This window comes from Maniola hyperantus, chromosome 7, assembly GCF_902806685.2.
Source record: "Maniola hyperantus chromosome 7, iAphHyp1.2, whole genome shotgun sequence".
NCBI classification, from domain to species: Eukaryota; Metazoa; Arthropoda; class Insecta; order Lepidoptera; family Nymphalidae; genus Maniola; species Maniola hyperantus.
The window spans coordinates 14,439,102-14,454,207 of record NC_048542.1 but is presented as its reverse complement, the minus strand read 5'-3'; the positions used below and the strand labels follow the sequence as shown (position 1 = coordinate 14,454,207).

The window sequence follows — 15,106 nt, the reverse complement described above, 5'->3', positions numbered from 1 at the left end:
CTGATGACGTCAAGCTGCCGAACCTGAGGGATGACAAAAATCTATCTCTCTTTTCCCTATGCAATTAGAGCGCGACAGTAGTCGGCTAGTGTTTTAAGGCCGTGTCGCCCTACAACTCGCGCGTTGTAGCCACTGACCGCGACGTTGATGTGCAGCTCTGTGACTTGTGTGGAGCACGCAGCTTCCGGGTTGCCTGATGACGTCAAGCTGCCGAACCTGAGGGATGACTACAATCTATCTCTCTCTTCCCTATGCAATTAGAGCGCAACAGTAGTCGGCTAGTGTTTTAAGGCCATGTCGCCCTACAACTCGCGCGTTGATGTGTGCGTTGTGCAGCTCTGCGACTTGTGTGGAGCACGCGGCTGCCGGGTCGCCTGATGACGTCAAGCTGCCGAACCTGAGGGATGACAACAATCTATCTCTCTTTTCCCTATGCAATTAGAGCGCGACAGTAGTCGGCTAGTGTTTTAAGGCCGTGTCGCCCTACAACTCGCGCGTTGTAGCCACTGACCGCGACGTTGATGTGGTGCACCTCTGTGACTTGTGTGGAGCACGCAGCTTCCGGGTCGCCTGATGACGTCAAGCTGCCGAACCTGAGGGATGACAACAATCTATCTCTCTTTTCCCTATGCAATTAGAGCGCGACAGTAGTCGGCTAGTGTTTTAAGGCCGTGTCGCCCTACAACTCGCGCGTTGTAGCCACTGACCGCGACGTTGATGTGGTGCACCTCTGTGACTTGTGTGGAGCACGCAGCTTCCGGGTCGCCTGATGACGTCAAGCTGCCGAACCTGAGGGATGACAACAATCTATCTCTCTTTTCCCTATGCAATTAGAGCGCGACAGTAGTCGGCTAGTGTTTTAAGGCCGTGTCGCCCTACAACTCGCGCGTTGTAGCCACTGACGGCGGGGTTGATGTGTGCGTTGTGCAGCTCTGCGACTTGTGTGGAACACGCGGCTGCCGGGTCGCCTGATGACGTCAAGCTGCCGAACCTGAGGGATGACAAAAATCTATCTCTCTTTTCCCCATGCAATTAGAGCGCGACAGTAGTCGGCTAGCGTTTTAAGGCCGTGTCGCCCTACAACTCGCGCGTTGTAGCCACTGACCGCGACGTTGATGTGGTGCACCTCTGTGACTTGTGTGGAGCACGCAGCTTCCGGGTCGCCTGATGACGTCAAGCTGCCGAACCTGAGGGATGACAACAATCTATCTCTCTTTTCCCTATGCAATTAGAGCGCGACAGTAGTCGGCTAGTGTTTTAAGGCCGTGTCGCCCTACAACTCGCGCGTTGTAGCCACTGACAGCGGGGTTGATGTGTGCGTTGTGCAGCTCTGCGACTTGTGTGGAGCACGCGGCTGCCGGGTCGCCTGATGACGTCAAGCTGCCGAACCTGAGAAATAATTAGGGTTAATCATGATCATACTGTATTTTATACAGGTGTAACCAGAACGCTAGCAAAAACTTAGTGTTATTGTTATACTACCTAAACACAAACCAATACCAATTTGCCTCATTTTTTGGTTTAGTGATTTAGTATTTTTCAAACCCGCAATGTATACCGTGCAAAACTCGGGTCAATGTCCCACCTACGACGCGGAATTGACTTCGAGTGCTTCACTTACGCAACGTTCGTTGGCACCTAGCGTCAGTCAAATGTTTTATTTGCAATATATCGTGACCTTTTACATAATATAGGATTTTTTATATTTTTCCGCGTTTTTATTTTGTGGTATCATATCAATAATCATCAGTAGGTACTATTACTTGTCTTCGTTTTTGCCAGCGTTCTGTTAGATTTAGTTTTAAAAAATATCGTGGGAACTCTATTTTCCGGGATAAAAAGGAGCCTATGTCACTTTCAAGGTTTCTACCTATACCCATGCAAAAAATCACGTTGATCCGTTGCTCCGTTACGTGATTGAAGGACAAATCAATAAACCAACAAAACACACTTTTAATAATATTGGTAGGTACTTGGGTAGTGATGGATATCGTATTTATTTTGTACAAGATGATGCCCGAACTCTTTAATTTTTCAGGATAAAAAGTAGTCTATGTTCTCCGGGATGTATGCTAACTCTGTACCAAATTTCATCGAAATCGGTTTACTGTTGGGCCGTGAAAAGCTAGCAGACTCTACGAAAGCGGTGTGCAGGCTCGACTGAACCAAAGGGAGATCTCCCACCGAGCAGTTGGTTGTGCTCAGTAGCGCCAGCTGGGCCGACGATTGTGTCTTGAAACTTCTATATATAGTCCAGATTGCAGAAAATGTAAGTGCGAGTACTGTCGGCGGTACATTTGTTCGGGACTACGTCATGAAATGTTATCGATTGAATAGCGCCATCTAGTAGCAACTGTGGCAACCGCCACAGGCAGGTAGACAGACAGACACACTTTCGCATTTATAATATCAGTATGGATTGGATGTGGTATAGTATTTGATGTGCTCACCAGAACTCGTTCCCGGGATGCGCGTTGCTGTCCCAGGGATAAGTCATGACTAGCAGCTTCCCCTCGTGCTCGCCTGTGAGCTTGGAGGAGGGCTCTCTGTTCTGCATTTGCACGTTTATACCACCTGCGGATATTATAATGCCGCTATGGAGAAGCTGTGATAGCCTAGTGGTTAGGACGTCCGCCTTCTAATCGGAGGTAGGGGGTTCGATCTCGGGCACGCACCTCTAACTTTTCGGAGCTATGTGCGTTTTTATTAATTAAATATCACTTGCTTTAACGGTGAAAGAAAACATCGTGAGGAAACCTACATGCCTGAGAGTTCTCCATAATGTTCTCAAAGGTGTGTGAAGTCTACCAATCCGCACATGGCCAGCGTGGTAGACTATGGCCAAAACTCTTCTCACTCTGGAGGAGACCCGTGCTCTGTAGTGAGCCGATGATGGGTTGAACATGATGATGTGAAATGATCTTTTTTAGGGTTTCGTAGTGAAACAGGGAACCCTTAAATAGTGTTGTTCAGTCATAAATGGATATAAAATAAAAAATCTCACCTTTAGGATGTTCTTTACACTCCATGAAGAACCACCTTTTTTTAGGTGAATGGTCATCTCCCTTGTTTGAAAATAGATCTAAAAAAACATTTAAAAAAACAAAAATCAATAGCGATCACCGAGTCTTGTACTTGTAGGTATATAGTTAATGTGAGATAATTCTTGAACTTGTAACAACCTCTATAGAAGCACCCAAAAGCAAGCTTTTTAAATTACTTCAAACGATTTTTTCGACATTACTGGGCGCTCGCCCCGAGCGCTGCTATTGAAGCCTCACTCAAACAGTGGCCCTACCGCGGTTGTTTGACAGCTACAATGTCACGATCGCAATCATCTCTGATTGGTTAATGCTCGCTCACTATTGGCCACAATGCATTGTTGCAACAAGAATCGCACAAATTCAGCCAATCAGAACAATTGAGATTGTAATAATGATTGATGCAGGTTTTAGACAATAGCCCTGCAGGTCTGCTATTATATTCTATCAACTTTTGACTGTGACTTTTTGTTACAGTAATTCTGTGCAATTTCTGGAATATATAATATGTCAAATTGGTGACGCTAAAATCCAAATTTACTTGCCAATAAGATCAAAATTCCTCTACGTACTGGGACTGATGCCTTAACATGCTCTCCGAGGCATGAGTTAGCCTTTAAATTAATGAATAAGCGAATGAGCGTCCTCTAGGTTACGGATGCGTGAAATAATCCCTTAAAAATATTTTTTATTTTATTAAGTACATTTTGAATTAAAAAGTGCAAAATAAGCGAGCGAAATTTACATTTGCGAAACGCATCACCATTGGTCGAAACGGAACGTGATGTCACGATTCACGTTTAAAAAATTTCGGCCTAACCGTATCCGTATCCGTAATAATGACGTGACAGGTGAGTAACGTGAATCGTGACGTCATTCAAAGCTCGCGTAAAATCAAACTTTGAACAGACTTTGAGTTGACGTACCGGAGCTGCTGATCCGCTTTTATACGGTTAACGCTGTTGACTTTCCGAGTTGATATGTCTGCTGTATACCTTTACCTTGTATATACCACGCTTACCTTGCATATCCTGACTGGTGTCGATGTACGCAAAGTTAACGTCCGACACGTGAGTCAGCGCACGCGCGTCGAGCAAAGCGCGGATGCGGTCCACAAACGTTAGCACGTAGACGTCTGCCTGGTGAGGGGATATCATCCACACGCCTAGACCTGCAGAAATACAAGTGGTGTACCTATCTATAGCAAGATGATGCCCACGACTTCTATCAAATCTAATCATTAGCAGGTAACTAATTTAAAAAGTTTTTAAAAAACACTGACTGTGGGTTACACTGTATTTTCTTCAGCCCGCGCATTAAAGTGCATAAAATCCACCATTTTGATTTTTGAATCTAGTGACGTATCATTTAATAAGATCAGTTGAGCTGTTGAGTAGTTACGAACGGACATACATACATAGAGGTCAAGCACGTAGCCCTTCTTTTGGGTTTTCCCGCAGTCGGGTAAAAATCAGCTCAGTAATCATCTCATCGACCGACTCTATGAAGTATCTCTTTAGGCAGTGCTAAAATGTACTAAAAGCCCGTACAAAATTAGTTCTCACGCGCCATTTTAACTTTTTGTCAACTTAAAATAAGGACTAAAATCTTACTTTTGATATAACAGTTGACATATAAAGTTAAAATGGCGCGTGAGGACTTATTTTGTACGCATTATACTTACCGCACCCCACAACATTAAGAAAAGCAGTTTTCCCTCTGTCCTCAGCTCTGCAGTTCGCCTCCAACAACATGGACTCCGCTATAACACTGATTCTCTTATAATACACCTCATTGTCGAATATAGGATGCATAAACTTAAGACTCTGTAGTTTGATGTATCTTTCTTCATACAATTTTCTTTCGTCACTCTGTGATATATCCTCAAAGGTATTGTTCTCGATCTGTAAACACAAATTAATCCATACTAATATTATATTGAGGTTTTTAATGTTATTTTATAAATTTTGACAATAAGGGGTAGTTTTCACCCCTAAAAAGAAGCGTAGGTACAGCGGCACAATAAGTATAGAAAATGAACTAGAGGGTGATATAAGCCTAATGCCAAATTTTTGTACAAATCGGTGCTGGACGAAAAATTTGCGAGGTTTATCATTTTTTAGCTTCATTTCCTGGACTACTAGTCCATACTAATATTATAAATGCGAAAGTGTGTCTGTCTGTCTGTCTGTCTGTCTGTCTGCTAGCTTTTCACTGCTCAACCATTCAACCGATTTTAACGAAACTTGGTACAGAGATAGTCTGCATCCCGGGGAAGGACATAGGCTACTTTTTATCCCGGAAAATTGAAGAGTTCCCACAGGATTTTCAAAAACCTAAATCCACGCGGACGAAGTCGCGGGCATCAGCTAGTAGTATATAAACTGATAAAATTGTTAATGGAAAACTTACAGCATAGAACTCCGCCCACATTTCCCGCCACCTGAGCGTCCGTGTTCTCGCATCCTTTGACCTGAACATGTCCCATATATCATTCATAAAATCGTATCTAGACGTATTTTGCTCTTCAGTTATAAGGATATCTTCGTAGTCCATCTTACCGCGCCGGTGGAAACGAGGACCGATCACACCTTGGAAAATGGAAAACAAGATGATTTTTTTATTTTTTTATTCAGATACAAGTTAGTCCTTGACTGCAATCTCACCTGATGGTAAGTGACGATGCAGTCTAAGGTGGGAGCGGGCTAACCTGGAAGGAGTATGGCAGTTTTTATTAAACCTTTGGTTTTTACACGGCATCGTACCGGAACGCTAATTCGCTTGGCGGCACAGCTTTGCCGGCAGGGTGGTAACTAGCCACGGCCGATGGCCTCCCACCAGACCAGACCAGAAATTTAGAAATTATAAAATTCCAAATCCCTGGCAGGAATCGAACCCGGGACCTCCCACTAATAAGACCACAGCGCTTACCACTGCGCCAGGGAGGTCGTCAAAAGTTACAAACAGTTAGAGCCTCAATAGCTCAACGGTTGAGGAGCGAACTGTAATCATAATCATAATCATAATCATTTATTTATTTTGCTCAGATATGGTAGGTACATGTAAATTATTTACATGGGGTCTTAAAAGTTAGGTAATCAGTTACATATCCTGCCAAGCATGGCGGGCAAAATTATTTCTAAATTATCTTCATAAATTATCTAATTTCATTAATATTGTTATGTCATCACTCATCATTTAAATGTTTTTAATAATTCAAATGTGTATTCCGAAAGGTTGGTGGTTCAAACCCCACCCGTCGCACTATTATCGTACCTACTCCGAAGCTTTACGCTTAGTTGGAGGGGAAAGGGGAATATGAGTCCTGATTAGCAGGCTAATATACCTTTTTAAAAAAAAATTAAGTCAAATTTTGCGTCGTATAAAAATACACATTGCAAAACAACGTCACGGTATACTTTAATCCTATAGTCGACGCATTTTAAACGGAGTCGTCGAGTTATCTGTATGTTTCGCTCGGACTTACGGGTCGTAAGTAGCTAAGTGAGAGCGAAACAGACAGATAACTCGACCATGTGTTTGTTCGTCCTTCAATCACACCGCGACAGAGCAACTGATCGACATTTTTTTGCGTGATTATAGATAAAGTTCTGGAGAGTAACATACCAATGATAATAGCTTCGTCTTCAACGCCATCTTCCCTCACAGCCCCGCCATTGTCCCTTGCGCCGTCGTTGATGCACTCCGTGTAGCCACTGACGTACACCATAGCCGACAGCTTCATCTCGTCGTAGCTCAAGCAGTTCTCTAGAGTTAAGGGCGCCTTTTCCTCTGAAGTCCCAATATCCTCCCAGCCCGATGCGCTAAGTAAAATTGACGAATCAGCTTTAGAAATAAGCAACTCTGATGTCATACACTAATTTGAGTATTGAGTGCTCAGACTATCGCGGTGTCCTATGTGAGCGACGAATACGACGCGAAGCGACGCGAAACGACGACGCGACGTAATGCGTATATGGCAGTCTGCGTCTCGCCGCAGACTGCCATATAGGCCGCAAGCACGGTATGCCGTTGAGTTGATCGCATTCGTCGCGTTCGCAGCGTCGCGTCGCGTAGTACGTATTCGTCGCTCACGCAGGACACCGCGTAAGAATCAACGAGACTTGGCATTAAAATAATAATACCTTGTTAGAGCAAGCTAGGTGTATAGAAAAGCTCTAAAGAGTGATAGAGATATAAACACGGTGTATTAGTTAATTGTGAATATTGATGCAACATATTATCACAACACAGTCAAGTCAATGTGTGTGCAGCTTTTGATATTTACCCTTCCTCGCCAGTCAGCAGTTTGTACTTATCATAAGCCCCCACGAAGCACGCGGCTCGTTTCTTCAATATCCTGTCTATTAACTCACTCACCGACATACCATCGTACAATTGCTTTTCTATATCCGTGCCGAATTTTCTGAAAAATATAAGGTACAGACATATTTATAACTAGCTTATGTTCGCGACATCGTCCGCTTGGACTACACAAATTTCAAACGGATTTCTTAGCGGATGTCTATGTCATAATAGCTACCTATCTATATGCTAAATTTCAGTCCCATTCGCCCAATCAGTCAATTAGTCAGTCATCCTTTCCTTTTTTTATGTATATTTAGATTACTAAGAAATAATTTCTTTTTGACAGAGGCATCATCCTAAAGATGCTTAACATATCTACTTACATTTTATGTGCCAAAAATTTAGCCATCAGCACCAGAACTCTCTCATGTATCAAGGGATATGTGGATGTGATGTTTCTTCTCAATTTCTCTAATGGTTTCCGCTCCTTTAACTGTTTCACTCTGAAAGTTATACAAGTCTTAGGCTAAGATCTATAAAGCGCTCTTTGACTTTGCTCAGACTTAAGATTGAGTTAAAACGAGACAGATTTATGTGAGAGATATAGCTCTGTCTCGTTTTAACTCTATCTTAAGTCTATGCTAAGTCAGAGTGTGCTCTACAGATCTCAGCCTCATTAGCTATTAGTGTAATGATGACAAAGTTCCACGCAACTTCAGCGATTTCGTCCGTGTGGATTTAGGTTTTTTTAAAATCCTGTGAGAACTCCGATGATTTTCCGGGATAAAAAGCAGCCTATGCCACTCTCCAGGTCTTTGTCTATACCCATGCAAAAAGTCACGTCAATCCGTTGCACCGTTGCGACGTCATTGAAGGACAAACCAACAAACCAATAAACCAACAAACAAACACTCTTTCGCATTTATAATAAGGGTACTGGTACGCACGTGCTTCTAGAGTGCAAGGGTGTGGCAGAGCAATGCGAGCGGCATTTGGGTTCCCCGACCTCACTCCATGAAGCCCTCGGCAACCTGAGCGGTTTACTTGGCTTCTGGAGCGAGCTTGGATGGCTGGAGTGAAGACTTCAGCGGGGAGGGGCAATGCACGCACAACAGACGGAAACGTTTAAGTGCGGAAACCAGCCCAGAGAGAGAAGAAGAAGAAGAGAAGGCTACTGATAATACCTACCTAACAGTACTTATAGGAAATGGTACAGGAAAAACTTCACTCTTTTCAATGATTACTTCTTCATGTGGTGTCATTGTACCATGACCATCATAAGTTACGACTCCTGTATACTTATTGGTACATTTCATGTATTGCTTATCACTTTCTTTGAGACCAGGATAAGGCCAATCATCCTTGCAGCTGCAAATAGATAAATCATAGTATTAATATTATGTAAAAAAAATTTTACAAAAAAAATAAAAACCGACTTCGTTACACAAACACTAAAAATTGAAAAATAATTTAATTTATTACCGAATATATTATGTATACAAGAGTTAATATAGTTCCATAATAATATTTTTGGGTTCCGGTGCCAATTAGCTTTAGCTGCGCGAATCGTCTAGACTTCATATTTTTATAGGACTCCACAATGGCACCTCATTGGCACCGACCCCAAAAAATATTATTATGGAACTATATTAACTCTTGTATACATAATATATTCGGTAATAAATTAAATTATTTTTCAATTTTTAGTGTTTGTGTAACGAAGTCGGTTTTTATTTTTTTTGTAAAAATTTTTTATTTCACAATTTTTAGTGGCTCTGTTGGGATATTTTGATTTTATGGGAAAAATATCAGTAAAAGGAAAAACTTGGACGTCCTGTTTGAGATATATATTTGAAGTAAGTTGAAAAAGTCATCGAACGTAAAACAAAGGATTTTAGAAAAATAAAATAAAAATAAGAATATATTTAAATATAAACAATTTAGTTTAATGCCAGTTCCAACATCCCCCTTTAAACTAAATTGTCTTACAAAAAAAAACTTAACATAACATATTAACACACAAGAAAAAAAAAACTAAGTAAGACCTAAACTACCTATAATTCTACTAGTTGCGATAGGCCCCAGTGGTTTGGTAAGAATATCTGCGGGTATATCACAACTTTTCATATACTCTAAAATAATTGTATCATTACTAATTTTTTCTCGTATAAAATGAAAACGAGTGTCAATATGCTTCGTCCTGCTATGGTGCACAGGATTGTGAGCTAAGTTTAGTGCACTCTGACTATCTGACAATATCTTAATTGTAGATATTTTACCCGTAATATCCTCTATAAATTTACGTAAATAACAGGCTTCTTTAGTTGCTGCAGTAAGAGCCATGTACTCAGCTTCAGTGGATGACAGAGCAACAGTTGGTTGTTTCTTTGATTCCCAAGACACTGGTCCACCAGCCAATTTAAAGACATAGCCCGTGTAAGACTTTCTGTCAATTGGACAATTGGCCCAATCAGCATCTGCATACCCTGTTAACGGCTTTCCAGTTTTCCTATATATTAAGGAATACTCTAGTGTACCCTTCAGGTATTGAAGAATCCTCTTTGCTGCTTTCCAATGTTCCGTTGAAAAACACGTATTAAATTGGCTTAAGTAGCTCGTCGCAAATGCTATATCAGGACGTGTATTGACTGCCAAGAACATAAGGCATCCTATTAGATTTCTGTAAGGCAGCAGCAATGACTCACCACAAACGTTTCGTTCTAATTTGCTGTGAGCTAAAGGAGTACTAGCCGACTTACATTCACTCATATTAAATTTGTCCAATATGGACAATATATAATTTGATTGACTAACTTTTATGTAATCTTGATTCCTTTCTATTTGTAATCCTAAATATGACTTCAAATTGCCAAGATCTTTCAAACTAAAATATCTTGACAAGTCATTTTTAACAATGTCAAACGTCACGTCAGAATTATAAAAGACAATTATGTCATCCACGTAGACACCCAATATAACAAGTTCATCACCAAAAAGTTTCGTAAATACACAAGGCTCAGAAGAAGTTCCTACAAAACCTATTTTTGAAAGTACTTCATTCAATTTTTTGTTCCAAGCACGAGGTGCCTGTTTTAGACCATATAGAGATTTGCGAAGCCGGCAAACCCTGTCTTCTTGGCCTTTCACAGAAAAACCAAGAGGTTGTTCCATAAATACTTCTTCTTCCAAATCTCCATAAAGAAAAGCTGTATCAACATCCAGATGTCTCATTTTGAGATCTTCTTCTGCTGCCAATGCAAACAAAGTACGCAGGGAAGAATGACGAATCACAGGCGCAAACGTCTCATGATAATCTATATCTCTTGTTTGATTAAATCCTTTGACCACTAGCCTTGCCTTATACTTGGTTATATTACCATAAGCATCCTTCTTTTGCTTATAAACCCATTTGCAGGGAATAACTTTTTTATTTGGTCTGTCTACTAACTCCCAGGTATTTAACTTCATAAGTGAATTGTATTCATCAGTCATTGCTAAATCCCATTTTTCACCATCTTCTGAATGTATAGCTTCAGAATAGTTTGTTGGTTCACCCGAAACAACATCAGTAGAGACCTGATAAGTTAAAAAATTCAGGTGGCTTTCTATTTCTAGATGGGTATCTGGGTTCATTACTTACTTGCGTTTGTTCAGTACAAGAAGACTCTTTATCTATGTTTACAGGAACAGATGATTCTCCTTCTGGACTACAACAATCAACACAATCATAAAATTGATCATCACCAGGTTCAGTATGTTCTTCGAATAGTAATACTGACTCCGTATTTTGAACTATAGGTTCTGATGCATTTTCCTTTAAAGGTGTAAAACAATTCTCAAAAAAATTTGCATCTCTTGACTTAATAATACGTCTTGGATTTGCAGGATCCCGAAAAACATAAGTATTAGGATCTTCCGAGTAACCAACAAAAATTGCTTCCTCTGCTTTTAAATCTAGTTTCCTTCTTTGACATGAAGGTACATGAACTAGAGCTCTACATCCAAATACTCTTAAGTGACTTAGATCACTTTTCCGACCACTCCACTTATCATAAGGTATTTTGCCACTCAAAGCTCGATGAGGGGACCTATTCTTCAAATAAACTGCAACTTGGAAAGCATCTTCCCAGTATGCTTTAGATAGTAAGCTTTCAGCCAACATTGATCTCGCCTTCTCTGTTATTGTACGATTAGTACGTTCAGCAACTCCATTTTGCTGTGGGCTATAAGGCGTTGTTACTTGGTGCTCAATCCCATTCGAAGAAAGGTAATCAGAAAACTCGTTATTTACATATTCTTTTCCTCCATCGGTTCTAAGAGTCTGTATTTGAAAACCTAATTGTTTTTCAACTAGAGCACGAAATAATAAAAATTTATTCTTTACCTCAGTTTTAGAAGATAAAAAATAAGCAAAAATCTTGCGAGTATAATCATCTATGAAAGTTAAAACATAAACGTTTCCTTGAAAAGATGTCGTGGACATTGGTCCGCATAAATCACTATGGATTAGTTCTAAAGGTGATGACGCCCTATTATACGCTACGTTTTTAAACGGTTTTCTGGCTTGTTTGCCTTTTACGCAAGCGATGCAACTATTTTTATCAACCTTAGTAAAATCTACTCCTACCTGATGATTCTTCAATTGATTCATGCCTATGCGACATAAGTGTCCTAACCGTTTATGCCAGAGCTGATACTTGCTCAGACAGTCATAGTGCACCTCATACGCAATATTTTCACTATTCATCTTAGGTGGAATATTAACAGTACCATCAACTATGTACAGTCCACCACAGGGCGAAGCATGAAGGACAGAATCACCTGAAACACAAAAAGTATCATTTTTATAAAAACTACATCCTCTCTTGTCGAAAACACATACAAAACCTTTATCAATAACTTTCTGTACAGATAGTAAATTAGCCTTTAAATCTGGTACCAGGGCAACATCACTTATTGTTTTTACTACATCACCAGGTGTCTTAATAGAAATATTTCCTATTCCACAGCATTTAACGCTTTCACCATTTGCAACAGTTATATTTCCAGTATGCATTGACCTAATGTCCCGAAACCAATCTTTTCTGAAAGTCATATGTTTTGTAGCTCCAGAATCTACGTACCAAACATCCTTATTTGAAAAATTAGCAGTAAGTGCTGTGACCGAATCCATGACCTCATTTGCTACACTTATTTTTTCTTTATTACGTCGCTGAGGACAATCCGGGCGTTTATGCCCTGGTACGTTACAGTCATAGCAAATAATCATTTTACTTGGTTTGGGTTTCATTCCTTTGGCCTGGAAAACTGTATTTGTTGGTATGGTGTCATTTTTAGACATTTCATTTAATAGTTTTGTTTTGACCAAATCGGAAGTAATATCGATGTTGCAGTTTTCAAGTGCCATAATCAATGGCTCATATTTCGATGTGAGACCTCCTAGTAATATAGCTGCAATCGATTTGTCTTCTATTACTTTATCTATGTCAGCTAGGTCTTGTGCCGTTGACAGAACTGCATCTATATATTGTTCAATATTTTCAAAGTCTGAAAGACTTAATCTATAAAGCTTACGCTCTAAGGCTAGCCTTCGGCCCATACCTTTATCCTCAAAAGCTGCCTTCAGGGCTTCCCATGCTTCGGCTGCAGTTTTTGCACATCTTACATGTGTAATAGCTGGACCGTCTAATGTTAAGCATATTTTAGCCAGAGCCTTAGCGTCATTCCTTATCTTAACTGGTGCAGCGGTCGTATCTCCTTCTGGATACCCAACTATAGGAAACCAAAGGTCCTCATGTAACAAATAATTTTGCATTTTAAATTTCCAAGTTGGATATCCTTCTCTATTTTTGAGACTAAACGGAGGAACTGACGAAGAATGTAACATCTTGTTACAACTTAAATCTCCGCTTGCTTGTGACATTTGGAAAGAAAAAATATAAATAAAGCAATTATGGACAATTAATACCACTTTTCACTTTTATTTTTCCACCTAGAGCCCTTCGTGCTGATAACGTGTTGGGATATTTTGATTTTATGGGAAAAATATCAGTAAAAGGAAAAACTTGGACGTCCTGTTTGAGATATATATTTGAAGTAAGTTGAAAAAGTCATCGAACGTAAAACAAAGGATTTTAGAAAAATAAAATAAAAATAAGAATATATTTAAATATAAACAATTTAGTTTAATGCCAGTTCCAACAGGCTCCATGGAATTATGCTATGACTGGTTAAAAATCTACTGTTTACTAAGCTATTACACTGATCGCGAGCAATTTACTCTTATCCGTTGAGGAGTTCCAGTATCTATCTTCGAAGATGTTCATCAGATCTTCACCAAATTGAAATGGGACTAACTTTGAAGTATACCCTTTCAAACAAAAAAAGAATTTCCAAAATCGGTCCAGGCGTTTTCGAGTAATCGGGGAACATACATAAAAAATAAAAAAAAAAAAAAAAAAAAAGATTCCGACGAATTGAGAACCTCCTCCTTTTTTTGAAGTCGGTTAAAAAGAGCTGATAGCCTAGTAGTTAAATGTGTCTGCCACATATTTGGAAAGTCTGGGGATCTAGGCGTGCACCTATAACTTTTCAGATTGCATGCCTGAGAGTTCCTCAGTTCCTCAGTGTTTACCTCAATTTCTGGTTTTATACTTTAACTAGCTTACGCTCGCGACTTCGTCCGCGTAAACTACACAAATTTGAAACCCCTATTTCACCCCCTTAGGGGTTGAATTTTCAAAAATCCTTTCTTAGCGGATGCCTACGTCATAATAGCTATCTGCATGCCAAATTTCAGCCCGATCCGTCCAGTAGTTTGAGCTGTGCGTTGATAGACCAGTCAGTTAGTCAGTCAGTCACCTTTTCCTTTTATATATATAGACTAGCTTATGCTCGCGACTTCGTCCGCGTGGACTACAAAATTTCAAACCCCTATTTAACCCCCTTAGGAGTTAAATTTTCAAAAATCCTTTCTTAGCGGATGCCTACGTCATAATAGCTATCTGCATGCCAAATTTCAGCCCGATCCGTCCAGTAGTTTGAGCTGTGCGTTGATAGATCAGTCAGTCAGTCAGTCAGTCAGTCAGTCACCTTCTCCTTTTATAGAAGATTTAAAACCTACTAAAGTATAAATAACTCACAATTTGCGTATATTCCACCGAATATCTCGAATACCTTCCATTGGAAATATCGTGTAGATATAGGAAATCTTTTGTGCACTACAAATACACTTTATTAACACAGTAATAAACTCAATTTTCCTTTATAGTCCATAAAAGATAAGATATAAAAGTTTAAAACAATGCGCGAAAATTACCACAGCAAACAAACCAAAACAAACGTCATAATACCACTGCTTTACCACTGTTACGTCACTGTCATCTTCAGTCCATACTCCATAGTGATGTGTGGCATGGGTGTACCTGCAACTTATATTATAATAATCGAGTTCATGACTCATCGGACTCATCATATTTTAGATAATATTGTGCAAGAACACTTTCCTGAAGAACGTTCCACGTTTTCAAATGTGATGATATAGCTACAAAAATGTAGCTCTATAACATCACATTTGAAAACGTGGAACCAGGCCACCACGGAACAGAAAATGTTCTGTTCCGTGCAGGCCACGCACTCTCACAAGAGAGAGCGCGCACATACTTAATACTATTTCGATAGTTGAAATTTTATATCAATACACTTATTACTTTAGAAAAATAATAATGAAATATTATTTTTATTTATTATCGAAAAAT

The 15,106-nt window shown here is 39.9% G+C and overlaps 1 protein-coding gene across 1 annotated transcript in view; it reads right to left on the bottom strand.

Annotated features, from left to right (window-relative positions):
- The window catches only part of LOC117984081 (uncharacterized), a 34,678-nt gene extending 20,043 nt beyond the window's left edge, over positions 1 to 14,635 (bottom strand). Inside the window, exons 1-11 of the mRNA XM_069500026.1 lie at positions 14,492 to 14,635; positions 8,538 to 8,717; positions 7,733 to 7,852; positions 7,330 to 7,467; positions 6,669 to 6,865; positions 5,454 to 5,632; positions 4,726 to 4,945; positions 4,063 to 4,212; positions 3,005 to 3,082; positions 2,451 to 2,574; positions 1,278 to 1,389 (exon numbers count right to left, since the gene is read on the bottom strand). Coding sequence (XP_069356127.1) covers positions 1,278 to 1,389; positions 2,451 to 2,574; positions 3,005 to 3,082; positions 4,063 to 4,212; positions 4,726 to 4,945; positions 5,454 to 5,632; positions 6,669 to 6,865; positions 7,330 to 7,467; positions 7,733 to 7,852; positions 8,538 to 8,717; positions 14,492 to 14,532 — 1,539 coding nt within the window. The 5' untranslated portion in view covers positions 14,533 to 14,635. The remainder of the gene's footprint in view (positions 1 to 1,277; positions 1,390 to 2,450; positions 2,575 to 3,004; positions 3,083 to 4,062; positions 4,213 to 4,725; positions 4,946 to 5,453; positions 5,633 to 6,668; positions 6,866 to 7,329; positions 7,468 to 7,732; positions 7,853 to 8,537; positions 8,718 to 14,491) is intronic.
- Between the last annotated feature and the right edge of the window lie 471 nt (positions 14,636 to 15,106).